Source organism: Mobula birostris, chromosome 2 (genome assembly GCF_030028105.1).
Source record: "Mobula birostris isolate sMobBir1 chromosome 2, sMobBir1.hap1, whole genome shotgun sequence".
Taxonomy (NCBI): domain Eukaryota; kingdom Metazoa; phylum Chordata; class Chondrichthyes; order Myliobatiformes; family Myliobatidae; genus Mobula; species Mobula birostris.
Genome location: NC_092371.1, coordinates 25,696,615 through 25,712,648, shown reverse-complemented (window position 1 = coordinate 25,712,648; position 16,034 = coordinate 25,696,615). Strand labels below are relative to the sequence as shown.

General features: G+C 42.3%; 1 protein-coding gene across 1 annotated transcript in view; it reads left to right on the top strand.

The window, feature by feature from the left end:
• The window catches only part of LOC140210488 (piezo-type mechanosensitive ion channel component 2-like), a 201,261-nt gene that overhangs the window by 79,470 nt on the left and 105,757 nt on the right, over positions 1–16,034 (top strand). Inside the window, exons 21-23 of the mRNA XM_072279479.1 lie at positions 1,137–1,302; positions 8,181–8,424; positions 15,569–15,665. Coding sequence (XP_072135580.1) covers positions 1,137–1,302; positions 8,181–8,424; positions 15,569–15,665 — 507 coding nt within the window. The remainder of the gene's footprint in view (positions 1–1,136; positions 1,303–8,180; positions 8,425–15,568; positions 15,666–16,034) is intronic.

The window sequence follows — 16,034 nt, the reverse complement described above, 5'->3', positions numbered from 1 at the left end:
TCACTGTTACCCATGCAATGCTAAGTCACGTGACTGTTAGCCAGAGTTAGCTAATGAGCCTAGTTTGTTATGAGCCTCCGTGAGAGGGCTATATAAGTGTGATTGAAAGCCAGGTTTCTATTTGGAATAATAGGAGAAATATCTCTGTTTACTTGGGGGTGGGGGGAGGCCAGCACAAGTAGGAGAATCTAGAATGAGACCATAGTCACACAGGACTTAGAAAGAGGTTGTTTAAAACTGAGGTGTATGGAATGGTTAATCCCTGAAATTCTCTTTCCAGAGAGTTGTGCAGGCCAGATCACTGGGGGGATTTAGAGAAGAAGAAGGGGATAAATTTGAGAGTAAAGTAGCTCATTTATGCCGCTAACTTACATAATGGTATGAATATTGAAAATGGAACATTCTTTAGCAGTTATAACAGGATGTAGGTGAGTAATGCAATGCCATCTAGTGGCATCCTGTGTAATATAGTCAAATCAAGTCAAGTTTATTGTCATTTAACTATATACATGTATTAGAGTACATGACCATATAATGTATATAGAAACAAGACAACGTTTCTATGAACCAGGGTGTAAAGTACTTAACACATATAACATACGATAAGTTATAAAGGTAAGGATAAAATCTACAGATGAATTGCATGTAAATAACAAACTAAAGTGAATTCATATTAAATATTGTAAGATACAGAATAGATTAACCAGTGACCCTTCAAATACATTGCTAATGCCAGGTCTTTTGAGGTCAGGGAATGTTATCAGCCTGGTGAATGATCACATTGCAGTCTCTTCCAACAGCATTAGTGTATCATGTTACATTGCTTTAGCACATCAGGGGAGTATAAAAGCAATTTCCGAATAATCTCGAGCTCACCATATGTCCAGGTGGAAAAATAGCGTCATCCACACCTTTAAGGGAAAATAATTTTCAGGACTTTGAGCAGAGCTTTGGAGGAGGGGAGGAAAGAGACTGAATCAATTCCACAATGTAGACCACCGGAGACTCCTGGGCTGAATGATCTTTTGCTGTAGTGGTGGCCATTGCTCTGTATCCTGTGTAATTATTGTTAAAACTCTATTGTTTCCTTTATAAGTAGAGTAAAGAATGATTTTTTTTACCTGATTTGCTCTCAGATGACTTCATGTTGCTGTTGTACGCGTCCAACCAGTGGCAGGTGTTTGAGGATGAGAACAAAGGAGCAGTGCGGCTTTTGGCCGGGGAGAACACAGAGATCGGCCGCAGTCTGGATACAGCCACCGTCAGTCAGTATATTCCCGTTGCCAACTTCCTACACTGCAGGTATGCCACTCCTGAAAAACCCGGTCACTATTATTTCAGATACCAGTGATCTCAGTGTTTTGTTTCCCTGACTTTGGATGCTGGTTGACAAACCAAAGTTTGAGAGGGCCTTATGTGCAGATCCCTCATTTTCAGATGGACACAAGTCACACAATTGGGTTGTCTGGAGGTGGAAGAACAATAAGGAGAGAGAGAGGGTGAGTTGCAAGGCTGCAGAGATATAAGGAGTGGGGAATGGAATTGATGGGATTGCTCCTCTGAAAGCTGACATGGACTTGATGGACAGAATGGCATCTTTTTGTGTCACGGGCAGGAAGAAAAGCATATTGGGCCATCAAAAATTATGCAATGTGCTACCTTTTCTTTCAATAGCTTCATCTGAAAACTCTTAAAAGGTGATTGCGGTTTATGGTCAACCAGTTAACTGGCCAAAAAATACAAATATATGAATGAGAAGTTAGGGGGCTAAATTAATCAGTCATTTAGCATATTCTTTAAGAGACTGAATAGGCACCATAGCATCTGAAACTTAATTCACATTGACAAAGAAACAACTGCGACTTCCAGAACTTGTGACTTTATCTGTACACCCATTTTTTACCACATGTAAATAAGGTAAAAGTCCTAACAGGAAGTATGCAAGAAGGAAGTCTCAACAGATACTAAAGTTCTACAGATACTAAAGAACTTTGGAATACAGTATCCTTCCCAGTTTGTAATTGCAAAATAATCAGAACAGATGACCATGGAAAGAAGTTCATCTACAGTATCTCTAATGAGAAATAAGTGAATGCCAGTAGTGATTTCTTACTTTAAAGTGCTAATTCCATCTAGACTTTTTAGTAAATGTAAGTAGTGGCTAAAAAAAATGGAGAGAGAACTGGTGCAAGTCTTTTAAAAAAAAAATGAAAGTAAACATTGTTGCCAATTTAAGAAGTGTATACAGTAGATTTTGGTTAATTGGGCCATCAGTTAATTGGGGCATGGCTTATTTCAAAGGTTCAACTTAAATGTCAGAGAAATGTATACTATATACATCCTGAAATGCTTTTCCTTCGAAAAACATCCACGAAAACAGGGAAGTGCCCCAAAGGATGATCAACAGTTAAACGTGAGAACCCCAAGGTCATCCCAGCTTCCGCCCCCACGTGTAACGGCAGCAAGGCACTGATATCCCCGCCCCTAGCAAAAAAATAGCACACCTGCTACTAAGCACAAGCATGAGCTAGGCAATAGCAAAGTCACGCACCTTGCAATTACCCCAAAGACTACTGCAATTCATCCGGCATTTGACAACCCACAGGTTCTCTCTCTCCCTAATAAGGGAGAGGGAAGTGTTCCCTATTTTCACAGCGAGTGGGAGTCATAACAACAACCTGCTGGTTTACAATGTTAAAAAGACAATTTCGTCACTTTTTCCAAGCTCTGTGCCCGAAGATTGCAAAGATCTCAGGTCTTCGGGCCCATAGCGAAAGATTTTCCGGCCTCCCCAACAACACACGAGTCTCCTGCCATGACACCAACCGTCAATCCACCTGTCTCCAGAGCTCCGAGATCTTAGGCTTCCAAACACAATCAAGACTCTCAGGCCAAACCCTTGGCATGTCGAATAGTGGCCAGTCATGGAATCCCGAGAACGAGTCCCATTTCTGCAAAGAACTGAAGTCTGCATGTAACCTAATATATAGGGTCTTCAAAAGAACCCTGAAAGGGAAAAATAGAGATGGAAATAGAGCTGTTTCCAAAGTTGCAAGCAAAGGAGTCCCCGTTTAGTGCCATCTTAACTCTGCCTCCAACTCTTAAAGAACAAAAACAATTGTTAAAGAACAAAAACAAATTGAGAAAATAGCCAGGATTCCTTTCATTTATTTGGGATACTATGCTACTTAATTGGGACAGAAGACGGTCAGTAATGTGTACTTGTGTGACCATCAGACACTACACCTGGCTAAGAGTAACACACATCAAAGTTGCTGGTGAACGCAGCAGGCCAGGCAGCATCTCTAGGAAGAGGTGCAGTCGACGTTTCAGGCCGAGACCCTTAGTCCTGACAAAGGGTCTCGGCCTGAAACGTCGACTGTACCTCTTCCTAGAGATGCTGCCTGGCCTGCTGCATTCACCAGCAACTTTGATGTGTGCTGCTTGAATTTCCAGCATCTGCAGAATTCCTGTTGTTGACCTGGCTAAGAGTGAACAGTTGTGTTAGTGGCGTGTGCTTATGTTATCCATGTGGGTCGATGGACCATCGTCATTATCATTATGTGCCATGTCGTATAATGTGGACAACCATGGTCCCATAAGCACGATTGTTCTTTGCAAATTTTCCTACAGAAGTGGCTTCCCATTGCCTTCTTCTGGGCTACGTCCTTACAAGACAGGTGACCCCAGCCGTTATCAGTACTCTTCTGAGATTGTCTGATTGTCTGCCTGGCATCAGTGGTTGCAGAAGCAAGACCTGTGATATGCTCCACCTGCTCCTATGACTTATGTGACCCTGATCGAGGATGGGGGGCGGGGGAGGAAGAGGGGCTAAGGAGATGCTACACCTTACCCAAGGGTGACCTGCAGGCTAGCGGTGGGAAGGAGCGCCTTACACTTCCTTTGGTAGAGACAGAACTCCACCCCACCGCCTAGGGGCCGACGGATGCTGATTCAAAAAGCAGTGATTTTTTTGTCTCTTTCAATATTTTTAGTAGTTTCTACATAGAAGAATACAGAGTACAAGAAAATATAAATAAAGGTAAAACAAAACAACTACCAATTACATTATATCTATTCATAATAACAATCTCATTACCCCATATTCATGTAGATTAGTCAGTTATATTGAATTATACTAATTTATTACAAAAAAAGAGTCTAACCCCTACCAAGACCAAAGCTGTTTATTAAAGAGAAAAAAAAGGTAAAATACCTTCTCGCATAATAAAAATTAATAATAGCCAACATCTAAATTTAAACAACGAATTGAGGGTTTTGCAAGTTTTGAAAATAATTCAGAAAGGGTCCCCGCAATGTTTGGAGGGCTTGACGAGATTCAGAAATTGAACAATGAATCTTCTCTAAATCTAAGCATGACATAACGTCGCATAACCATTGAGCATGAGTAGGAGGAGAAACATACTTCCATTTAAACAAAAGCACCCTCCTAGCTATAAGAGAGCTAAAGGCCAAAATATGTAAATCAGATGTCTTCAACTTGATATCTTGTCCTGCAGCAATACCGAATAGGGCCGTCAGAGGATTAGGCTTAAAATTGACTTTGAAAAGTAAAGAAAATGATTTTTTGATAATTTTGTTTGTTTATTTTTGACTTTTAAAACAAAAAAAATTGAGACCCTTTCCAAGATGCCATGAAAAGATTTGACACTGACCAAAAAAGTTACCTCCCTGGAGTAAATTGAAAGCCATCTGCCTAAACCCACTCATCGTCAGCTGGCAGAGATACCTAGAGTGCCGAAATTTACAATTACACGCTTGATACGTCAGCAAAATAAACTGAGAAGAATGGGCATTACACGAGGGACAACGGGGAATATCCCAAAAACAGAAGTGTGAATGTAAGTATCCAGATGCTGAGGTGGCCCTCGCTCAGTGGCTTTCCATTGTAACTGGAACTGACAATGGATCAATGATCAATGTTTTTAAAACAATCAGAGGAGCTGGCTAAGAAGCTGGGTCATGAACAGATGGTTGGTTGTCTCGATGGAAATGTAAATTCCACATTGAATTCAAGAAGCGACCAGCAGGAAAGGTAGTGCTGATGCTGTAAGTGCAGAAACATGGAAATCTACAAAACTCCTCGACTTGTTTCCAAAATTTTGTGCAGATGATATCTACACTGCCGAAGAAACAGGCCTTTTTCATCGTGCCATGGCAGACGGTTCCCTTTGCTACAAACACACACTATCAGCTTCAAAGAAAGCAATGGATGGCATAACTGTGTTGCCTTGTTCAAATATTTCAGGAACTGATTAAAAAAAAGTATTGGTTATTGGGAAAAGCATTAAACCTCGATGCTTTAAAAGGCTGCCAATGAATAGTTTACCAATCGAGTACTATGTTAGTAATGCATGGATGACTTCGGAAATTTTTCAGAAATGGCTAATGACTTGGCATATGGACCTGCTGTGGAAATCAAGCAAAATTCTGCTTGTTGACAGTTGTGCAGTACACCCTAATGTAGAATGTTTGAGAACTATCCAGATGGAAATTCTGCCTGCCAATACAACATCGTTGGTGCACCTAATGGATATGGGTAAAGGTAAAGGATCCTTCCGGCGCCTTGTTTGGCACATTGGGCAGCAACCCTGCCATTTCTTTAGCGCTTGGGTGTGTTTATGAGGCCAAGTTGCTAGCTCGACACTCAACTCAGCACGGCTGGAAAGTGTGCAAGGAGCCAGCCAGATTTTAACCTGGGACGACTTGTTCTGAAGTCTGGGTACGGATGCCACTACACCACCAGCACAGGCATGAGATACGGGATATGCGAATCATAAAAAAATTTAAAGACCTTCCATCGCAGAAAGTTGGTGAACCACATTCTCAAAGCAATTGAAGAAAATCTACTGACATCTTCCACAGCCAAGGAAGTGAGTGCAAGCGTTAACCTTTTACAGGCAGTACAGTTTGTCTATGATAGTTTGTAATAATTCAGAGCCGTTTTGTTCACAGTGGTTTCAAACATTTAGGCTTGGAGATGTCAGAAACAGTTGGGAGTGAAAATGAAACAATTTCACTAACTTAAACACGAGGAATTCTGCAGATGCTAACTTAACACTAACTTAACAATTTAGGAACAATGAAGAGATTGGAGGTGCCAACAATTATCTTGAATGTTACATTGAAAATGAATATTTGGGTGATGCAGTTGCTCAAAAGTATTGTATGAAAACACCAAGGCAGGGAATATGAAGATGAGGAAAGTGATGAGGATGACACAACTGAAGCTGAGTAAGTGACCAATAGGATGCCAGGGAGCTTCTAGTTGAATTACGACACTTTCGAGCAGGAAGGCAATGGAGGCAGTTCATTATCTGCACTGGGTGTCTGCACTGACTCTGTTTATACAGTCAATCAAAAGAACACACCAACATGTTCCTCCGTCAATAACCATTGCAATCTAATAGTTTTATAGTACTATAGTAATATTGGTAGTGTTCTAATTTTTTCTGTATTTCATTTAAGTACATAATTTGTTAATCAGCTAAATGGTAGCTTGTCTTTTAACTATTTCCATAAAACTTCGCCTGATTGGGCGGCTGCTTAACTGGGCCAAAACGTACTGATCCTGATGTGCCCAAATCAACCGGAATTGACCGTATCACAGCAGTGGATTGAAAAGGCAGTGAATATATTAAAATTCAGAAATAGATAATAGTGGGACCAAAGTCCAGACTGTTTCGAGATTTAAAAATAATTTCAGGCAAATAATGCTGTTGGATACATAATTTGTAGATGAAATTAACAATTCATTGCATTTTAAGTAATGAGATTATTACCTGGTTGTTTGATAGAAATCTGATCATAACCTTACAACTTGTAACTTCATATACATGACTAAAATATCAGTGTCTGTCATTGTGAGTGAAAATTAAGTGTGTTTTTCACGAGTGTCTTTCAGCAGGGGTTACACGACTGTTATGGTCAAACAGCTAACTGGCCAAAAAAAAATTAATGTTGAACTCCAGGGATGAGGGAGTTTGGGGGACAAGTTAATTGGTCATACAGCATTTTCTTTCAGAGTCTTTACAGTCTGAACGGGCACCATAACATGTGAAACTTCATTCACATTGACAAATACATAAACTGTTAGTCTCGTCCCCACTCTGAAAAGAAAATATTGTATACCGTTTTTAAACAAGCTGTGAAAATAATTTCCACCACCCACTCCACCCCCACCCAATTCTGATTTTTTTTTTTACAGTTTATCGAATGCAACTCTGTAGCTACTGAATGGCACAGTAGTGTAGTGGCTAGCATAATGGTCTACTGCCCCAGCAATCAGGGATCAATAAACACAAAATACTCTGCAGATGCTGGGGTCAAAGCAACACTCACAACATGCTGGAGAAACTCAGCAGGTCGGGCAGCATCCGTGGACACGATGAGTCAACGTTTCGGGCCGGAACCCTTCATCAGGACTGAAGAGGGAAGGGGCAGAGGCCCTATAAAGAAGGTAGGGGGAGGGTGGGAAGGAGAAGGCTGGTAGGTGCCAGGTGAAAAACCAGTAAGAAGAAAGATAAAGGTGTGGTGGAGGGGAAGCAGGGAGGTGAAAGGCAAGAAAGGTGAAGAAGGAATAGGGGAAAACACAATGGGTAGTAGAAGGAGGCGGAACCATGAGGGAGGTGATAGGCAGCTGGGGGAAGGGGCAGAGTGAATAGGGATAGGGGAAGGGAGGGGGAGGAAATTACCGGAAGTTGGAGAACTCTATGTTCATACCAAGGGGCTGGAGACTACCTAGACGGTATATGAGGTGTTGCTTCTCCAACCTGAGTTTAACCTCATCATGGCAGTAGAGGAGGGCATGTATGGACAGTCCGTTCCTGCCACTGTCGTTAAGGAGCATGTACGTTCTCCCTGAGACTGCTTGGGTTTCCTCCCACATTCCAAAAGACGAATGGGTTAGTAAGTTCTGGGCACTGGAATCTTGGTAACACGTGCGGGCTGTCCCCAGCGTATCCTCAAACTGTTGGTCATCGGAGCAAACTATGCATCTCTCTGCATGTTTTGATGTTTCGGTGCATATGTGACAAACAACGCTAACCTTTTGGAATTTTTGATGATTGCTTCTGGAAGTGAAAGTTGGTCAAGTGAGTGTTTCCCTGCTGAAGTTACTGCACTAATGGTAATTACCTCGTGGATTGTTTTTCCATCAGGTGTTACTTAGACATGTTGAAAGTGGTGGTCTTCAGCTACCTGTTCTGGTTTGTACTCTGCCTCATCTTTATCACTGGGACAAGCAGGATCAACATCTTCTGCATGGGTTACCTGGTGGCCTGTTTCTACTTCCTGCTCTCCGGAGGACAGCTGCTGCTGAAACCTGTCAGGGTTATAGTCGACCACTGGGACTACTTGATTGGCTACACTATCCTGGTGATTGTGACAAAGAACATCTTCTCTGTACGTGCTCTTCACTCTGCTGGTCTCATTCACTGGCATGGCCAACCCCCCAGTCCAAAAAGTCTAAGTCTGGTCCTGAAATCCCACTGGCTGGCTCTGTGTGCAACTCTGCTGCTTGGTAGGATTTCTGTGGGGAAAAATGTTGGAAAAGGGAAAATGGAATTCTTGTACTGCATGATTGGTTCCTCCACTAATATGGGTGGTTTGCAAACCACAGCTGAGAGCCTATCCTGTGAATGTTTTGTTCACCCTATGCATGGCCTTTGGATGATACCAGACCGCTACCTGCATTAATCCCCAGATTAATGTACTATAGATTAGTGTAGATTGCTAGTTAATGGTTGCACAGACACAGTGGGTCAGAGGGCCATCTTCCATTCTCCATGCTATGCAGGAGCAAGCCTCCTTAGCAAGTGTGAGGTCTGCTTCTGCAACCCACAACATAGGCAATCAGAGCAGGAGAACACTTGTCTTGATTGCCCCACCATTCATCAAGAGGGTAGCTGATCTTCCTCAGTGCCATTTTCCTCTTCCCATTGATTTGGATGACTACCTTTTTACCTTTCACTTCCACCTTGATTCTCTCCTGCTGAACACCCCAAAGTGTTCCATCCTGCTGTAAAGCTAGTTTAAACCCCCTCCAACAGCTCCAGCAAACCTTGCCCAACCACCAGGATATTATTGTTATATGGGCTAAGATGTAACTTGCCTGATTCACACAGGCTCTATCCATCCCAGAAATACTTCCAATGGCTCAGAGGTCTAAAGACCACCCTCCCCGCAGTCTCTCTGGCCATGAATTTATTTGCTGTATGTCTCTGTTTCTGCCTTTGAGTACAGCCCTGGGAATCCACCCCAAGCAGGTACTTCTTACTTAAAAACAGACCCAGTGCGGCAGTTTTTCTTTATGTCACACTATCAGATTCCCCAGCCCAGCGATGAGGCTGACTTTCAACCCCCAGTTTAATCAATTCCTCTTCACCCCACCTTTTGCTTTGACCCTGTGACGCTTGGGCTTTCCTGCTTCCCAGTGAAGCACACAGTGGGAAACGATCTGAAGCTTTTCCAGTACACCAACAGGCCTCGAAACAGAATGGAGGGCCCTGCACAGCCGCCACATCACACTCATGCTCTTGGTTTGGTAAATACGAGGGCAATGTTCTACGAGATATTTCTTTGATTAGAGGGAGCGCTTTGGGCACCGTATTATAATCAAACTCCAGTAATCCACTCTCCAATGGCTGGACTCTGTCTCACCGTGTAATTTTTGCCACGGTCCTCACTCGCTCACCAATTTCCCCATCCACTCACTGGAGCCTGCTCCTCACACCCTCCTACCACTCGCTGGGGACTCTGTTTCAACGCTGCCCATCCATCCCCTCACCCTGCGCTGCCTCAAGATCCCAGTTCTCTTGGCCATGTTCACTTGAACCTTCCTGGTTAACTGTGTACTATCTTTTCAAAGAAAGTAATAAAGAGTGTATTTCAGCATTAACAAAATACTATTCTGGAAAACCTACTGCTATTAACAAAATACATCTTCTAATGCTGAAAATTTGCTAGTCTAGCATCAGTAAAGTCCTACATTTGCAGGGTTAACAGAGTTTTACAGTAGTGAAAGGATATTTGATTTGTACAGTTTATAGATCTAAAGTAGAATAGCTCTGGAAGCATGCTGGATTTGGGAGAGTTAAAAACATAAGATTCAGCAGGAGGGATGATAATCACTGGGAAGATTTAATGAACAGGGTGAATTTTGCTTCAGGAAGTGATTTAACATGAGATACAAGTAGTGAGATCTGTGATAATTGTAGCAAGAGCTGAGACTCAATTTCTCACATATGGAGCAGGTTCCAATCGTGTGGGAGAGAGAAGTGGCTCCTGACTACTCTAACATTAATATACCGGGAAGCCACTTTCATGCCTTGGGCTGCATAATTAATCAGGAGCATTAGGCGAAGCAAGAAAATTTGTTAAATCAACCTGACCAACAATGTCTGTTAAACAAAAGCTAAATTGCATGCTGAGCCTAGAAATCGGGCTAAGTTAACAAATCGGTTGGGCTAACCAAACTAGTTACAATACTGTGGAAGGGGGTTTCCTACACCAACCAAGGGCATCCTTGCACTGGTTTTGTGTAATAAGAAGGAAGTAATGAGCAATCTTGTTGTAAATACTACAGTATTTCAGGAGAAAGGGGTGACCATCATATAATAAAATGCATCAAAATATAGTGTGAAGGAGTTAATTCCAAGACCAGTGTCCTGAACTGAATTAAAGGAACATAGAACAATACAGCAAAGGAACAAGTTTGGGCCTCTTTGTCTTTGACAAATGCCTGACAAATTGACTGGAATTTAGTGACGATTTCAATAGTAAAGTGGATGGGGGAGACTGATAGATGTGGTGTATTGGAACTTTCAAAAGGCCTGTGATAAGATTGGAGATAGTTTAATGTTATTTCCAGTAAAGGAGAATGAAATAAGAGATCAGTGTGCAAAGCTAAAACAAATGGTTTGGGGGTAATGTACTGATCTAGACAAGGTCCAACTGGCAGACAGGTATCGAAAAGATGGAGCTGGTGAGACACGGAGACGATTTGCAGGTACAGGCAGCTGACAAAACTACTAACTATTCCATTAATTACACATTTTCTGGACTACATTCACTGTAATCCACAGTCTGTAATTCCCCTTTTGAAACTGTTTTTTCGAACTGTCAGTATAACCTAGCATTTTTACAATATCCTGTAGGATTCAGCGAACTGGATTTTACAGAAGCACACACAGAACGCTGGAGGAACTCAGCAGGCCTCATAGGTGGCATCTATGAAAAAGAATACAACTGATGTTTTGGTCCGAGACCTTTCATCAGGACAGCTCCTGATGAATAGTCTCGGCCTGAAACATTGACTGTTTACTCTTTCCCATAGATGCTGCCTGGCCTGTTGAGTTCCTCCAGCATTCTCTGTGTGTGTGTGTGTGTGTGTGTGTGTGTGGCTTGGATTTCTAGCACCTGCAGATTTTCTCTTGCTTGTGATTGGATTTTTTGAGCATGCAGGCATGGCCACAGCAGTCACTGCTAAAGCGGACTTGGGGCCAGATCGAAGCGGCGGGGCCCAGGCACAAGAGTGAAAAGTGAACTGATGTTTGGCATGTTTAAGTGCCAAGCCAGGTTAAAAAGGTCAAGATATCAAGGCCGAGGGCAAAGGATGGATCGTGTTCAGCTCACTACTCTGAGGTTTACCTGTCTCAGTGCTGAGCTTGCTTCGTGGCTCGGGATTCACTTTCAGGGGCTCTCTGGTTCATGTTCTGCGTGTTATTTGTTTACATTTTTATCTTTTGCATGATTTTTTCTTTTTTACACTTTGGGTGTTTGACAGTCTTTGTTGTGTGCGGTTTTTAATGGGTTCTAGTGTGCTTTTTTGTTTTGTGTCTGCCTGCAACAAGATGAGTCTCAAGGTTGTACAGTATATAGTACACAAACTTTGATGATAGATACACTTTGAACAAAGAGTGGTACTACACAGATTATTTTCCAAGTGGTAGTCATTCTGTTAATTGGAACCCAGCTTATTTATGATAGATAATAATGAGTTAAATGTAGGAATTAAATGGAAATATCTCCAAGTTTGTGGAGGAAGGATGTTGCGTTGGATAGAGTTGTGGAGGATCCAATGATTTGGACAGGATGAGTGAGTTGGCAGATATATAGTAGATAAAGTAATGTGTGGTTATCCACTTTGGTGATAAAGACAGGAAGGTAGATTATCTGATTGGCAATAGAATGAGAAAGAAGGGGATGCAATGAGTTTTGGGTGTCTTAGATGATTAAGAAGACAAATGGTATGTGGGCTTTCATAGCCAGAGGGTTGAGTACAGGCGTAGTGCGTGTACTGTTCACCTAGGTCTTCTCATATACAGCAACAGACTACAACAAACTCAGAGTGAATCAAATTATAATCATATTTACTACTTGCAAGGGGAAATCTACCTCCATATGTTAAGTTGTCAGTAGGTAGCTTCAATCTTACAGCTCAAAGCAGATCATTTTTATATGTTTACAGACTTCAGTAATTCATCAATTTCATGTCTTTGAAATCATTCCATCCCATAACTGCATTCCTTACTTATCTGCATCCATCTCACCACCCCAATGTCCTGTTTTTCTCTGCTGTCAAAATACTCCCTGCCACAAAACACACACATCAGCAAACCAACAAAGCACTCTGGGATCACACAGATACGATTTTGTCATATTACATTTAACAAAAGTTATAAATTCATAAAAACCTCAGGATTACAGATGTATTTCCACTGCAGGGATGTCTCGTTGCATTTTTATAGGATCAGGGTGGGAATGCACCATAAGTATTGTGTGCAGTTTTGGTCCCCTTATCTGAGAAAGAATGTTATTATCATGGGGTGACAGTAGTACAGATTCATCAGACTAATTCATGGTATGATGGGATCCACATAGGAAGAGGAATTGGGCTTATAGTTGTTAGAGTTTGGAAGAAAACTGAACTTCAGTGAAACTTATAAAATCCTGGTGGGACTGAACAGATGTGATGAAGGAAGGATGTTCCAAAAAAGTCTCAAACTAGATGTCACTGTTAATAATGTAAGAATTGTAATTTGGGACAGAGATGAGGGGAAATTTATCCACACAGAGAGTGGAGAACCTTGAATTCCCTATCACAGAAGGCAGCTGAAGTCAAATCAAGGGATATGGGGAGAAAGTGTGAATAAGGGATTGAATCTGGACAATCAGACATGATTGAATTGGATAGTGGAGCAGGCCCAATAAGTTGACTGACTGATTCTTGCTTCTAATTTCTGTGCTTCATGTTGACTCACCTTATTCATCCTTCCAAAATGTAATGCACCTCATTTTTCAGCATCAAGCTCTATCTGCGACCGATCCACTAGCTTGTCTCTATCTCCAAGCACTCTATCACTATTCTCTTCACAGTTTAATGCATCACTCTTCTGAGTCATCAACTGTTACGAAAGTTGTATCTGAAACACCTACAGCAAGTCCAAATACACTTCCCTCCATTAGAGGAAATCATCTTTCATTACAAGAAGCTTGGAGACCTCTGCCTTCACCCTGCCTTGCGTAGCTGGATCCTGGACTTCCTGTCAGATCACCAGCAGGTAGTAAGAGTGGGCTCCCTCACCTCAACCCCTCTGACCCTTAACACAGGTGCCCCTCAGCGCTGTATCCTAAGCCCTCTCCTTTACTTTCTGTATACCTATGACTGTGTAGCCTCCCACAGCTCCAATCTGCTAATTAAGTTTGCTGGTGATACTACATTGTTGGCCTAATCTCAAATAATAATGAGGCAGCCTACAAAGAAAAAGTCATCACCTTGACACAGTGGTGTCAAGAAAACAACCTCTCAGTCAGTTTTGCAAAAACAAAGGAGCTGGTTATGGACTACAGGAGGAATGGAGACAGGCTGACCCCTATTGCCATCAATAAATCTGGGGTCGAGAGGGTGAACAGCTTTAAGTTCTTGGGCATACACATCATCGAGGATCACACGTGGTCTGTACATACCGGCTGTGTGGTGAAAAAGCACAACAGCGCCTCTTTCACCTCAGACGTTGAAGAAGTTTGGTATGGGCCCCCAAATCCTAAGAACTTCCTACAGGGACACAATTGAAAGCATCCTGACTGGCTGTATCACTTGCCTGGTATGGGAAGTGTACTTCCCTCAATCGCAGGACTCTGCAGAGAGTGGTGCAGACAGCCCAGCACATCTGTAGATGTGAACTTCCCACTATTCAGAATATTTACAAAGACAGGTGTGTAAAAAGGGCCCGAAGGATCACTGGGGACCCGAGTCACCCCAATGACAAACTGTTCCACTTGCTACCATCCAGGAAACAGTACCGCAGCATAAAAGCCAGGACCAACAGGCTCCAGGATGTCTTCTTCCACCAGGCCATCAGACTGATTCATTCATGCTGATACAATTGTATTTTTATGTTATATTGACCGTCCTGTTGTAAATACTATTTATTAAGAATTACTATAAATTGCACATTGCACACTTAGATGGAGATGTAACAAAGATTTTTACTCTTCATGTATATGAAGGATGTAAGTAATAAAGTCAATTTAATTCAATACTGCAGCTTGGTCTATCCTTCCTTCCCTCCACCCTCCACCCTCCACCCTGCCACTTTCAAATTGACATGGTGTTGTGGTCTCGTCTGTAGTCTTTGCTCCTCAGAGAATTCGTCTCTCCCCACCCCCAAACACAGAATTCAGAACTAAATACTAGTGAGGGAGCAAAATGCTCTGGGAGATTTGTCAATGACCTGCTCTTTAATGGTCACCCATTCCCTCTCTGCCTGTACCCTCGTGAGCATCTCTGGAAATGTGCTGTTCTCAGAGCACACAGTCTCACAGGCAGAATGTAGTGATGTCAAGGTTAGGCTTCTAGAGCTTATGCCCTCAGTGATAACCATTCCCTTATCCCGATAGTCCCGAACACAGCACGGCCATTCCATGGAACTAAGGTGCCCTGTGGTATCTTTATTGATTGGATTAATTCAATTAACAAATAATATATAAAATACAGTTACTCCTATAACCCTGTTTGGCTTTAATGAACATTTTAATTTCCTGTCTCTTTCTTTTCATCTACAGACATGAAATAAAATTTGAGAATATAAGGAGCGTTGGTTTAAACTCATTGACTTCGATCTGCCAGGTTGCTTCCACCCCCCCCCCCCCAGAATTCTGTTTGCCACACAGACTGGGGATCTGTGTCCTGTATTCCTTTTATTCAGCACATTTAACAATGTGTGAGCGTGGTTAATCAGCGGAGCATGCTTAGCCAAGAATCTGTATTTAACTGTTAATGCATACAGACATTTAAGTGAATGCACTTCCAAAAGTACATTTTCTTAAAGGAGGAACATATTTAAGCAGGTGCTTTTGCTGACGCATGGCATCCCCCAGTCATTGTTCACCAGCAGAACGTGCACTCGCTCCAGCCTTTGGTCTCACTTTGCTGACAATGTTTTTTAAATGGGAGAGGGAAATAAGGAAACATTACAGAGGCGGTCAAACCCGCTGCAACAAATTTGATGGCAAATTAACTCGTGCTGTGATTGACCCCTGACAGATTGGCTCCTGTGTCTACTTGAAAAGCTTGCTTGAGGGGAACTGCTGGGTGGTGCAGACGTTTGGAATGGCTTGTACGATCACGGAGTATGATCTGCGTGAGTAGATAATAGTTTGTTTCACCAGACTTAGAAGTCAGACGTGAGATTCCCTGCATGGAGTGCATGACGGGAGGAATTCTCCACTGTATCAGAACTATCATGCTGCTTACCAACATCCAGTACCAAATTAGCAGAATTATCCTCTAATTAAATATTAGGATACCTAGAGGTACTTGTCAGGAAGATCCAGAGCACCCATTGGTGTGTGTGTCTGGGATGGGCATTGGCCTCCTACAGAGAGCCGACAGACATGCTGAACTTGAAAATGTGGCAGCCATCGCCCATCCCAATGCTGAACCTGGTGACCACAGACCTCTTGGACCACTGTCAATGAGAATGGGGGATGAGGAAAATAATCAGACCTAG